Below are 13,548 nucleotides of genomic sequence, written 5' to 3'. Positions count from 1 at the left end.
CTAGTTGAGAAAAGAAAACGAGCATGTCAAAGTTAGAGATCTTTCCACCTTATCAAATATTTTTATGCTTTGCTATGATGAAGGTTTCGATGAATTTGATACTCGATATGTTGGTGATCTTTGGGTAAGGTTAGAATTTAAAGGAAGAGAAGCTTGCAAAGACACTTTTCGAAATTTTATGGCTTTGGAATAGCTTGTTTGGGTTAATGTTGAAGGAGTCCCATTAAGTGCTTGGAGCAAAGACACTTTTCGAAATTTTTTAGCCAAATGGGGTAGTGTAGCACATCTTGAAGATGATCTTGGTGAAGATGTTTATAAGAATTGCATTCGTATTTTGACTTCTTTCCAAGGGATTATCTCGGAGGAGGTTAAGATTTGAGTTGATGATGTCATATTTACGGTTCAAGTTAAAGAAGCACTGGGTTGGTTACTATCTTTTTCTACCGAATTTCCTAAACTACCTTTGAAATCGGGAAGCTCATGGCCCTTTTGAAGAAGATGAAGAAATTTTACAAGCTAAGAATGATAACAAAGAATTTTCGGAGGATCCATTTGGTATTTATGAAACTATGGAAAACATGAAAGAAGATGATGAAAGAAATATAAAGGAAGGTGGGTTAAGAGGTGGAAATTATGGAAAAGATAGTCGTGATTTTCATGAAGAATCGGAAGGGCAAGCTGGAAATGAAGCTGTGATTAATAATCCTCTTACTTTTCCGATTAATTTTTAAGATTCCCATGAAGAAGCCTCGTTGTCCAAAACAACCCATGCTTCCACTATTATCATAAAAACAACGACGTATTCACCTGTTGTTCCTGTTGCTAATGTTGAATTGGCTGCAGCTCCTATTTTCTCGGCAGCGTCTCACACGACTACCAATACTTCGCATCATCGAGTAAGGGCTGTTCTGGTGGGTTTGGTAGGATGTCGAGGGTGGCTAATTCTGAGGACTCTCTATCATATCCACCAGCATTCTCAAATTTTGTGGGTCTTAGAGGTACCTTAGACGGTCCAATTTCGAAACATTCTTTTCTTATTGAAATTCAAAAAACTTTGGATATTGGTAGATCGTTGGGTTTCAATATGGATGATTGCTTTGATCAGGTGAAAGAAATAGTACAAGTTCACGAGAATGGACAAGTTGTTCCATGAATTGCCTTTCCATTAATATTAAAGGAGTCGGGTCTAGAGATAAATGTGTGTAGATTCGATCTCTTTGTCAAAAAGACAAGGTGAATTTTTTTGGAATTCAAGAATCGAAATTGGAAAAGTTGGACTTGCCTGTTATTCGTTCTTTTTGGGGAAATGCTTCTTTTTCGCATGCTTTCTCTCTTTCTCGTGGACCTCTGGGTGGTATTATCGCTATTTGGGATTCGGATGTTATTTCACATAATAAAGTGTTAATTTTTTATTATTGTGTTGCGGTTGAGGCTATTTGGACGAGGTCGGAGTTAAGTATGATGTTTATTGTTGCTTATGATCCTCAAGAAGCTGGATATAAGAAAAATATTTGGTTACAAATTCTTCATTTGATGAAATACTTTCCTGGTGATAGGTTCCGTCTTCAATCAATTTATTGAGCAGACGGATTTGATTGATATTCCTTTGGGTGGTCCTAGGTTCACTTGGAGTGATAAGTGGGGGTTAAAGTTCAGTAAGTTTGATTGATTCTTATTTATGAATAGAGCTTTGGGTCATTTTTCTCATCTCACTAGCATGGTTCTTGAAAAGAATATTCATGATCATCGCCCTATTATTCTTTTGGAGCACAAAGCTAATTATGGGCCTCTCCCATTTCGATTATTTCACTCTTGGTTTGATATGGATGGTTTTGAGGATGTCGTTAGAGAATCTTGGACAATGGATGTGGGTTCTAATGACCCGTTGCTTATTTTTAAGAAAAAGTTGCAATTTCTTAAATCTAATATTAGGGCCTAGAATTCTAATTCATGACTTCATATTGGATCTTAAAGAAAGGAGTTACGAGATTTACTTGAATCCATTGATGCTCGGCTTATGGCAGATGATGGTACTGCCTCGCTACGGGAACTTTGTGTTACGTCTCTAAAGGAGCTAAATGACCTAGATCATCCCTCTCATATTGACCGTGCACAGAAGGCAAAGGTTTAGTGGGGTATTGAGGGGGGCGGGGTGAGAATTCAGGATTTTTTCACAGTATGGTTAATCACAAGAGATATCAACTTGCTATTTGTGGTGTGGTTAGTGATAGTGTCTGGGTGGATGATCCGGGTTGAGTGAAAGATGAATTTTGGTCTTTTTATCAACATCTTTTTTGAGACAGTCAGGGACTAGACCCTTGATTGATGGGTCTCATTTCTCTTCTCCTACAGAGAATCAGTTCCAGTATACTTAGACTCCTTTTACTCGGGAGGAAATCAAAAGGAGTATTTAGGATTGTGGCTCTTAAAAAGCTCCGGGTCTGGATGGTTTCTCTTTTGGGTTTATTAAGAGATATTGGGAAATTTTAAAGAATGATGTGGTGGCTTTTGTTTTGCATTGTTATAATTATTCGACTATTCCAAAGGGATGCAGTGCTTCTTTCTTTACTGTTATCCCTAAAGTCAGAGACCCCAAAAATGTTCGTGATTTTAGACCTATTAGTCTAATTGGTTGTCAATATAAGATAATTGGTAAACTTTTAGCTAATAGATTGGCGAATGTCATTGGTTCTGTGGTTAGCTTACATCAATCTGCTTTTATAAAGGGCAGACAAATTTTAGATGGTCTATTTCTTCTCAATGAGGTGGTTGGTTGGTGTAAGGCATATCAAATCAACTTTTGATTTTTAAATTGGATTTTGAAAAGGCTTATGATTCTCTATCGTAGGACTATCTTCTTGAGATTATGAAGATTATAGGATTTGGTCATAAGTGGTGGGGATGGATTTTTGAGTAGCTTAGCTCTGCTAGAGCTTCGGTGTTGGTTAATGGGTATCTTATGCAAGAGTTTCAGATTTAAAGAGGACTGAGACAAGGGGATCCTCTTTTTCCTTTTGTTTTCATTTTGGCTACAGAGGGTCTTCATGCTGCTCTAAAAAGGGTCCGGATGGCTAATGTTTTTAGATGTATTTCTATTGGTGGCATAAAGATTTCGCACCTTCTCTACACAGATGATGTTGTTGTGCTTTCTCCTTGGAGCCTTGATAATTCTACTCATCTTATTTGTATATTTCATTTCTTCTATTTGGCGTCGGGTTTTAAAATCAATTTTCTTAAAAGCAAATTGATTGGAGTTGGTGTTTCTTCCTCTCAGGTCACGGATGTTGAGAGATATATGGATTGTGTTTCTGACTCTCTCCTTTTACTTCATCTTGAGGTGCCGGTGGGTCATAATATGAACAGGGTGAATGCTTGGTCCTCTATTATTGATAAATTTTGTAGTAGACTAGCGGTTTGGAAGGCTAAAAATCTTTCTTTTGGTGGTCGAGTTACTTTGATCAAGCATGTTCTTGGTTGTGTGGGAAGTTATTTCACGTCGGTTTTCCCTACTCCTATCACTGTTCTTTGTTCCTTGGAATCTATGAGGGCTAGTTTCTTTTGGGGTGCTGATTTGGATGAGAGGTGGATGCATTGGGTTAAATGGAACAAAATTATGGATTCTAAACAGGTTGGAGGTCTTGGAGTAGGAAGTCTTTTCGCTTTTAATAGAACGATGATGGTTATATGGCGATGGAGATTTTTTCATAATTCTCAGTTGGGGTGAGGGTTGTTAAGAGTATTTACAGGTTTGATGGCGGTCTCTCTTATTTGTCTCCTCGTGATTCTTATTTAGGCCCTTGGAATAATCTTAATCATATGATTGATAATCTTCGGGATAGGGGAATTGACCTCCTTACCTTATGTCCGACTAGAGTCGGAAATGGTGCTTCTACAAGTTTTTGGCATGATAATTGGCTTTCTGATAGATCTCTTGCACTGTTTTTTCTTAGAATATTCGCATTGGATATTCATAGAGTGGCGTTTGTCAAAGATCATTTGCTCTTAGGTTGGGATCCTGGTATTCTTTGTCGTTTGCCTAGGGGAGGTGTTGAGCAGAGCTAATGGGATGATTTTTTTAGAATTGGTTAAGAATGTTCGGTTGCTTTATAGACCAGACAGATTGGGCTGGAATAGGGATGTGTCTGATATGTATTATGTCTCTTCAGTCCGATTTAGTATTTATTTTAGTATGCTTGACAGTAGTGGTACAGAAATCCGTTGATATAATGGGGTTCCAATCAAACTCAATATTCTAATTTGGAGGATCAATCTTGGGAGTATCCCTACTAGGGAGAGATTGTTTCATCGAGGCTTGGAGTTGCATTCGATCTTGTGCCCGGTTTCTCATATAGTTGTGGCGACTATTAATCATATTTTTGTTGGCTGTAGTGAGTTGATAGATATTTGGAGATGTATTGCTATTTGGTGGGATGTTCATCTTCCTGACCATTTTACCATTACAGACTTCATGTCATGGTCTGATTCTACCAGTTTGAGGGGTTGTCAAAGAAAGGTTTTTGATGATGTGGTTATTTTGACTTTTTGGTGTCTCTGAAATTTCAGAAATGCTACTGTTTTTTGGAACGGATTTTCGTCGGAAATTCCTTATTTTTGACGATATTGTTGAGAGGACATTTTTTTGATTTCCAATAGGTGTAGTAAAGTTAAGCTTAGATGGACTACTTGGCTTCATAATCCTAATTTAGCTTCTATCCTGTTGTAATTTGTTTTGTTTTTCTAGCTCCTTGCTAGTTTGTTAATAAAATTTTATGCCGTTATAAAAGAAAATCATCATCATCATCATCCAACCTCCTCTTACCCACTTCATTGATCATCTACCACATTTCGTCTCTGTCTGGATGATGACAGAAAGGAGGAACTGCCACAATAATCATCGCATTCCACGACCATATTCGATTATTTACCAGGTGCATTCAATGAACCAACAACAAAATTATAGGACTGATTCCACCTTATTCATACCATATCCACCTTTAGAACCTACTTGTAAATCGAAAAGATAGAAACGATATTTCCATCTCTAGTGCCTGCGTTTTCTGATTCAACCAAGTAAGAAAAAACCATATCTCCCCAATCATTAGCTATGGTTTTTACTGAAATCCCCAATTTTGAAATTTTTTTAGTTTTCTTCTAAATTGAAGAACCAGTTCTTGATTTTTCACATTAATACTAAGGGAATCTGGTCAAAATGTTGAGGTCTTTCAGATTTACTTTTTGATTGTTCAGTTACTACATCGTTGAAAATTTTAAAAACTTTAATTTTGTGAGATTGTCTGCATTAGTTTCTAACGTGAAAGTGAGTGAATTTTGTTTAATTATTTTGTTCTGAAATATCACTTGGGATACTATTGGGTTTTAGAAAACAAGGTAAACTAGGGAAGATTCCCCCCGCATTGCGGGGGTTGGAAGGTATTTCTTTGTAAAGTATGTTGTTGATTAAGTGTTTAAAATGGCATGTTGATTAGTGTTACTATCTATGACATATGTTAGGAATTGGAATCCCATCTGTCATTTTGTTCTTGTGTTTTGATTATTTCTAAGCTTTTTCTGCAAAAAAATATCATAAAAATTTACATAAATATATAAAGTTATGATGAAAACTCATTCCATTCTTAAAGGCCGAACCAAACATGGTCGAATACCATTGAATCCAAATAAATACAAGCATGAAGAACAGCAAAACAATGTTGACCTGTGAAAGCAAGCAATGAATCAAGTTCTCTGAGTTTTGACTTCATGTCTTCCACATCATCTGATAATCTTAGCTCTTATGTATGCTTCCTTGATAAAGAATGTTCATTCTTCATTGCCTGTAGACAAACACCCTTTCTACTTTTCGACACCTCTATGCCCTCCTCAACCTTGCATAAGTGTCAATATAGCCGAATATTAATTATCAACATCATTTTTCCATGGATAAAAATTATGAAATTAAAACACAACTGAAAGCTCCAGAGAGAAGTCAAATTTATACAAAATTTTGTCAATATATATAATGATTGAATTTGTAATTATTTATTTCAATATATATACAATGAAGGTAGTTTGGTCAAAATTATTATACATATTAATTTCCATATAATCTAGTCAATAATGAATATCTTTACACCTGTGGGCACCACCCACTTGTTTTTTGGACCGGCTGCTCCACCGGTTGCAGTTTCATGCGTTCTCTGCTATCTGAAAGATAGCTAAGGAAATAACAATACACATAAAAGTAAATTAGTTACTTAAATGGTTATTGGGTGAAACCGGTCATTTTTTGCTAATGTTGTTGGTTTCCCTGTTAAAAATGCATATAACCACAAGGATAGATGATGTAAATTCAAAACTTAACTGTACCTTTCATTGCATTGATGAATAAACAGTTGAAACCAACTGGAGAATAAAATTGGTTATCTTGTTGGTTTTGGAGCAACCACAAACATACCCTGATCAATAATGAGAAGCATGTTACTATATATTATTGAATAATGCTTGATCATGTACTAACCTTGGCAAAATTGATGTGCTATGGGGAAAAGATTTCAACACCAGTGCCCAAGTCGTATAACACATCAGGTAGATATTAAAAATAGTATGTTGATGTTAAATATTTGATAGTTATATAGAAGAACAAAGAACAAAAAGAATGATAGTGAAAAGTATATTACAAAGTAGAAACTCAATATTTTCCACCATTTGGTTTCTGCATCCATGAGTACATTCTCCTTCTTACAACACCCGATGATTAAATCATTGAAAATATCATGGTCCAACTCAATCTCAATACTCTCCATCAAAAATCCCACTTACCATCATATAAAATGTCTTCGCAGTAGGAGAAACACCTATGTGAAGCATTTCATCGAATACTTGGAATGCACTCTCCATCCTACCTGCTTTATAGTAGTTGTAAATGATTGAATTTCTTCAGAAAAAGAAGATTAAAATGAAGATGTAGCTTAGATTAATAATCATGTAAAAACCTACACAGAATAACCAAGTTGAAGTTAGAATCACCTGCTTTGATTGATAGAGGAGACATGAAACGGAGGTTTATGGAGAGAATCAAAATCCCTAGGAAGTATCGACACCATCTGAAAATTACAGACTTCACCAGAGACGACAAATTGAGAACCGCAGACAACACCCAAATATTGAGGTGTCAACGAAGTGGCAGTGACGGAGAGTATTCATAGCAATCTCTCTTTCTCCATCCATTTACAATCAATTTCATCTGCAGGGAAGAAAAACACCAGTTAAAAACACACACAACAAATTTTGGCCTATGCTGATGTGGTGTGACAACAAAGACAGCCTGGTGTAGTGCTGCGATGGTGGTCGAAGAGAAAGCAGGATTGAGCACAGTTAGAGGTAGGGTTGGTGCTAGGGCAAAGACATACCTGAAGTCTTTTTGTAACAACCGGAAGCATAAGCAAGCAAAAGCAAATACCTAAAATCGAAAATGGAGAAGAACTTTCATCCAAGAAGTCGCCGGTGGAGAAAAGTCGAAGGCGGAGATGGGAAATCGAGTAGTTGTACAAGAGACGGGTCTATCAAAAGAAAAATGGAGCAGATGGAAATTAGAGTTTTAGAAATAGCTTAGATTGACATACCTGGTTTTGGGATTTCCTTTCGTGAAGGGCTACTACAGCATCAATGATATACGTCGGAGTTAACAGAGAAACGAAACAGTGGTGAGTGGCCGACGGGATAGAAGGAGAATGAAGGAAGAGAGAAGAGAGATAAGGAGTAGGTCGTTTGTCGGAAAAAGGGAAGGCTTTCTTTCAAAGAAGTAATTGCAGATTGCTAGAATCGGCGGTGAAGGCCGGTGACGACCTGTAATCGCCGTTCATCTTCGTCGACAACCTCATGCCAAAAAAATAAAGATGGAGAATGTTCGACTGCTGTATTAGTTAAACAGATGAGGCGGTGGATATTGTAATTGGAGGAGAAAGGCGGTGATTCAGAGCAATGACCAAATTGCCAACTTCCAAAATTGGTGTGGCTAAATTCTAAAGTGACAAAAACGGAAGAATTAAAAGTGAACAAAAGACAAAGCTGCGTGGCAGAATTCGAAAAGCCAAAACTTCACTGTAGATAAGGCTCCCTAAAATTAATGTTATATATAATTATCTCAACCCTATTTATTTTCATACTTTTACATGATGTGGGTTGTTATGAAATATTTTTAGTCCTTTAATGAACGGACGGTTAAATTTTCTTTCTTATTATTTTATATTTATAGTTTTTTTTTGAAGGATATTTCTTATGTTTTTCACAAATTGGTAAATCATGGTTATTGGCAAATAATTTAGAATGGTAATTTCTTATTTTTCTTGAAGAATGCGGTTGTTAGTAAAGAGTAGGATTTTGATAAAGAACATATAACATATTAAAGTTTTGTTTTTTGTAGACAACGAAGGGATGTTGCACTTTCAAGACATGATACTTTGAAGTTGGAAGGATCTATAGTTTTATCAAGAAGTAAAATTTGTTAAATGTGGACCTGACTGTGTATCTCTACCTTTATAGTTTGATTAGTGCACAAGAATGACTATTGAATGCCAATAATGTATTTAATATGTATCGTCTTAATAGTCTCTTCAAGATAGTTGAAAAAACATTAACCATTATTTAAGAATGATCGAAATTCTTACAAAATACATTAATTCTTAAAAAATACAAGTATAATCTTACCGAATGACGACAGATTCTTAAAGAATATGTGTATAATTTTAACATTTTTCAAGATCATTGGAAAAAACCACAACAATCCTGTAAGAATTATAACAAATTCTAAAAAAAACATGTGTATAATCTTCACACTTTTCAAAAGCATTGAGAAAAAACACAATCATTCTACAATAATGATAGAAAATTCTTAACGAATATGTGTATAAATGAATTTTTGTGAACCTTGAATTAACAAGCTTGGAAAAAAAATGGATTTTCATGAACCTTGAATTCTTAAAGTAAAAATGCATATGAATTTTTAGAAATTATATTAATTCTAAAAAGATATTTAGAATGAATCTGTATTCTTTAAGAATATAAATCAAACCTAATTAAAAATCATGTTAATTTTGAAATTGAATTAACTTAAAAATCAATTTTTTTTGAATTAAGAAATTAATGATCCCTTAAAATCAGAATTTTCCTTTTTTAAATCAAGTTTAATTAACTAAATTACCATATTAAAGAAATTTATGTAATTATATAGTACATACTAGTCCATATTAATAACATACACCATAATATCACATCTTTCATTTTTTTCATCCATTGGCCTAAAATTGTTCCTAGGACCACAAATCGATGTCATCCACATTATATATATTATATATAGGGAGAGGATCAAATAAGAACACCTAAAAGGTTGAGAACGTGAGATCAATTCTGGACCAATCAATATATAAGGGCATACTAGTAATTGTATATTTTAATTAAATTAAAATAATCTAAAATTCAATCAAATTCTCTTAAATTTAGGATCAGTTACCAAAAAAGAAATAAATATTCAATTTTTTATTTTTTTATTAATGGAATATAAGAAACATTTTTACCAAAATTTATTTTAAAACTGAAAAAAAAATTCTTACAAAAATCAATTTTTTTCTCCTATCTCACGGTTTTTTTTTTTTTTTTTTTTTTTTTTTTTTTTGTGTTCAAAAAAATGAATAGAAATCGAACACCAAATTAGTACATTTGTATTCATAAATGATTTTTTTTTCAAAAAACCTGATACTACTCCAATCACAAATAAATACACATCAATTTACAAGTAATCAAATTTCTTTTTTTAATCAACTGAAAATAAAAAGAGTGTAAAAATTATCATTTCTTCATAAAAAGAATACATCTAATCATAAATAAATATACTTATTAACACATGCTTACACTGTTATTCACAAATGAATACAGTGCTATTAAGAAATAAGTACCCTGTTATTCAGAATTGAATAAATGAATACCTCTAATCATAAATAAATACATTCATTCACTGTAATTCACAAATGAATACACTACTATTCACACATAAATGCACTGCTATTCATTCACTGTTATTCACACATGAATGCACTGCTATTCACAAATGAATACACTGCTATTCATAGATAAATATAATTTTTAATTCTTCCATTTCCTCTCACACTCCCTTCTTTTTCGCCTGTCTTCGAGGTGCAACAAAAACACCCCCACCAAAGGTCTTTGTTGGTGGTTTCCGGCGAGCCAAGGGCAGCAGCCCCCTCTGTTTTCTCCCACTCTTTTACGACACACGAAGAAACCCAAACACCCCCTGTTGTCGTTTTCTTTCTGCCTTCCTCTACTTGGCAATTGTTGCAGCCACTTTCTTTGGTGCATCACGTCTGCTTCTTGTTTTCTTATTTCTTGAATGATCCATTGGAAAAGAAGATGTATTGGAAGTTTGACTAAGAATATCCATCTCAGTGTTTCTGTAAATGAAGAAGAATCAAGCAATGAGCAAAAGATGAAAAGAGCCAACCAGATATAATCGTTGCCTGTTGAGGTTTAGATGAAAGAATAAGTGTTTCATAGAAGAAAGAACTAGAATACTGGATCTTCAAGGGTTACTCATCTACATCATTCAGAGTGTAAATAACTAGGGTTACGAGGAAAGAGATTAAAGATCCAGATTAACTTGATAAATCATGTCAGTTGAAACAACACCAGAAACTCAATTCAATTCAGTCCTTAACTACACATTACACAATCACAGTTCATTAATCTGCGAACAGATATCGCATACAAACAACATTCTAACCAATAACAGTTCTATAAAAACAGATGCCATATAGAAACTCATAGGATAACAATTCATTTCAAGTCGAATATGCCCAAATATCTAAAGTTTTTCAGGCATCAAATATCACATCGATAGAATCAATTCCGCCAATATCGACTATTAACAAACCAGAGAATCAAACATGGTACGATTAATGCTTCCAAAAACGCCATCAAAAAATTAAGAGGTAGCGTACTTATGATTCATAACAAAGAGCACAAATTGCACAAATCCAAGATAAAACCCTAGTCCCAAGTCTCCGAAAACAATAAGTGTACTAAACTTCAAATGTTAAATCCAGATCCAACGATTTTCACACAAAAAAAACAAAAAGAATAGACGCAAACATACCTCTCTGTGTATCGAGTTATACTGCACAAAATAATTAGAGATTGATTCAGTCTTGACGCCTTTGAAATCTGTTCTTGTAGAAAATAAGAGCAAGAGAAATAGAAGTTGAAGATATCTGTACTTAAATGTAATTCGCGAACAAGTTTCCTTTTCTTGTAGAAGTTTCAGAAAAATGATCTGAATAACTTTTGGGGTATTTATAGCCTTCTCTAGATATTTTCACGATTGATACCATTGGATATTTTATTTCTCATCGGCGCCACTTCTGGTGACAGGTGATGGGTATGACGATGGTGGCTGCGGCGTGAGGTGAAGATGCTGAACAAATCTTCATGGTAGTATGTATATGATGGAGGCGGATTTGTTATAAAACCCTAGAGAGAGAGACGAGAGAGACGGGGGAATAGGAGAAAGATGAGAGGAAATAGGTGAGAAGGTGAGAAATTATAGGAAATAGATAAAGTTGCAATTCGTATTATGCCCTTCTGATCATTTCAAAGTTACACTTTAATACCATTAGTTTTAGAATTTTTCATAAATAGTCCATTTAATAATAACCTTAGATCTAAGTATTTAAATGGTTCAGATCTGTTCTCGCGTTCTCAACCTTTTAGGTGTTCTCATTTGATCCTACTCCTATATATATATATATATATATATATATATATATATATATATATATATATATATATATATATATATATATATATATATATATATATATATACATGCTACCAAAAGTTTAACTTGCTCTATTATTTACTATAAATAAGTTATTTTTTCTATAATGCTATTTAAGAGGTTAATTTCTTGTTTTAAAAATGTAATTTAATAATTTTCAATAAATTTATATTACTTTCTTTCTTAATAGATGAAAAGCAACCTTCTTTAGGAGACCATCATCATCTCTGCCCTCGTTACACTTACATTGACTAACCTCATTCTTAGTGTCCAAATTAAACCCAACTCTACTCTCCCCATTATCAGATTGTGTAGCAATATTTGTCTTTTTTTTTTTCCTTTTGAAAGCTACCATTATGTAACATTTTATCTATTCCTTGTTCATTTTCATCAACTATTTCTTTAAGTCACTTACCACCATCAATTTTATATTTTTTAGTATGAACTTCTTCGACTATTTCCTTAGCAAGACTAACACCCTGTTAGCACATTGCCAGTACATGGATCATCACCTTTTTATTAGAAAAATCTTGAACAACACTTTTAGACACTTGAGAAACACTTTCTTAAGTAACAATAGGCTCTACAACTATGACATCACCGATACCTGAATCATCACCTTCTTGATTAGAACCTTCTTGAATAACACTTTTAGGATCATTACCTTCTTATTGTCATTACCAATGCCATCCATTTCTTGTCGACTTTCCAATTCTTGATTGTCATCTTGAACAATACCAAATCTTCTACCACCTCCTCTTCTTGTACATAATTTCTTCCGAATTGTTGTAACACCATCATAAAGGTTGACTTGGGACATAATCCTTGCATGTTGAAGGTTGATTGGGGATAGAAACAATGGAAGATTAAACAGAAGCACCTAAAGTTCGATTGGGGATAGAAGCACTTGATGGGTTGGTAGGGTTAAAAAAATATTATTTATAGACCTTGTCTTCTTTGGTGGTGGATGCACTAACAAATTTATGTAATTCTTGTAACCCTTCTGCTTATGGTCATATTCCAAACATTTCCACATCTCAATATTCTTGAAACCTTCACTTTTGATATTAAAAGCATGCACTCATTTTCACAAGCATGCCTCCTTTTCTTGGTAATTAGCCTATCATGCATCCTCCTTGCCAATGGAGGAAAAGGCTTAATGTGGTCAGTTTGGGGCCAAAGATTGTTGATGTGAAACTTGTTTTTTAATAACAAGGATTAATGTGTAATAATAAGCAAGCTATAATGGAAGAAAGTGATATTTCACTCTGACATGTGGCAAAGCGATGAAACACGTGGCAAAACTGGACCACCCCTCATCACTACATCATGTCCACCTTCTTGTCACCGTGCAGTGGCACAAGTATATTGTTATTCTCTATTTGTGTCGTATTGAGAGTTTTGGAAGACACGGTCGGGGGAGCGGCTTGGGGGTGTTCCCAGAGTGTAACATCATGTTTCCTTTCATTTCTTATTTCAAGGTCGTGGGTCAGAAGTCAATTGTTTAAAGGCTACGGGCCTTAAGGAGGTAAAGTTTAGTCTTTGTGGAAGGAGGTAATGTTGGTTAAGAGATTTACACCTTGAACTTCATATTGGGCCAAAATGTAACATCCGAGATTTCGGGGATGTCAGTTTGTGTTTCAATTTGGAGGATTTAGGAGGGACTCGATGAGTCGAGAGTCTGACTCGTCGAGTCACGTCGAGTT

General features: G+C 34.5%; 1 protein-coding gene across 1 annotated transcript; it reads left to right on the top strand.

Annotated features, from left to right (window-relative positions):
* Positions 1–569: 569 nt before the first annotated feature.
* LOC145112163 (uncharacterized) lies at positions 570–4,062 on the top strand. Its single transcript, XM_079048371.1, has 4 exons — positions 570–692; positions 2,547–2,772; positions 3,036–3,635; positions 3,716–4,062. The coding sequence occupies exons 1-4, from the start codon at positions 570–572 to the stop codon at positions 4,060–4,062; spliced, it is 1,296 nt and encodes a 431-aa protein (XP_078904497.1).
* The last annotated feature ends 9,486 nt before the right edge of the window (positions 4,063–13,548 follow it).

Source organism: Lactuca virosa, chromosome 5 (assembly GCF_052849685.1).
Source record: "Lactuca virosa cultivar CGN04683 chromosome 5, Lactuca_virosa_CGN04683_v6, whole genome shotgun sequence".
Lineage (NCBI taxonomy): Eukaryota > Viridiplantae > Streptophyta > Magnoliopsida > Asterales > Asteraceae > Lactuca > Lactuca virosa.
This window is presented reverse-complemented; position numbering and strand designations above follow the sequence as displayed.

What these genes read in the sequence shown, in the direction of transcription:
- LOC145112163 (XM_079048371.1), top strand. Translation starts at nt 570, where the DNA reads ATGGAAAACATGAAAGAAGATGATGAAAGAAATATAAAGGAAGGTGGG. An exon ending in GGCAAGCTGGAAATGAAGCT is followed by an intron (nt 693 to 2,546) that starts GTGATTAATAAT and finishes ACTATTCCAAAG; the next exon opens with GGATGCAGTGCTTCTTTCTT. An exon ending in GGATTCTAAACAGGTTGGAG is followed by an intron (nt 3,636 to 3,715) that starts GTCTTGGAGTAG and finishes CATAATTCTCAG; the next exon opens with TTGGGGTGAGGGTTGTTAAG.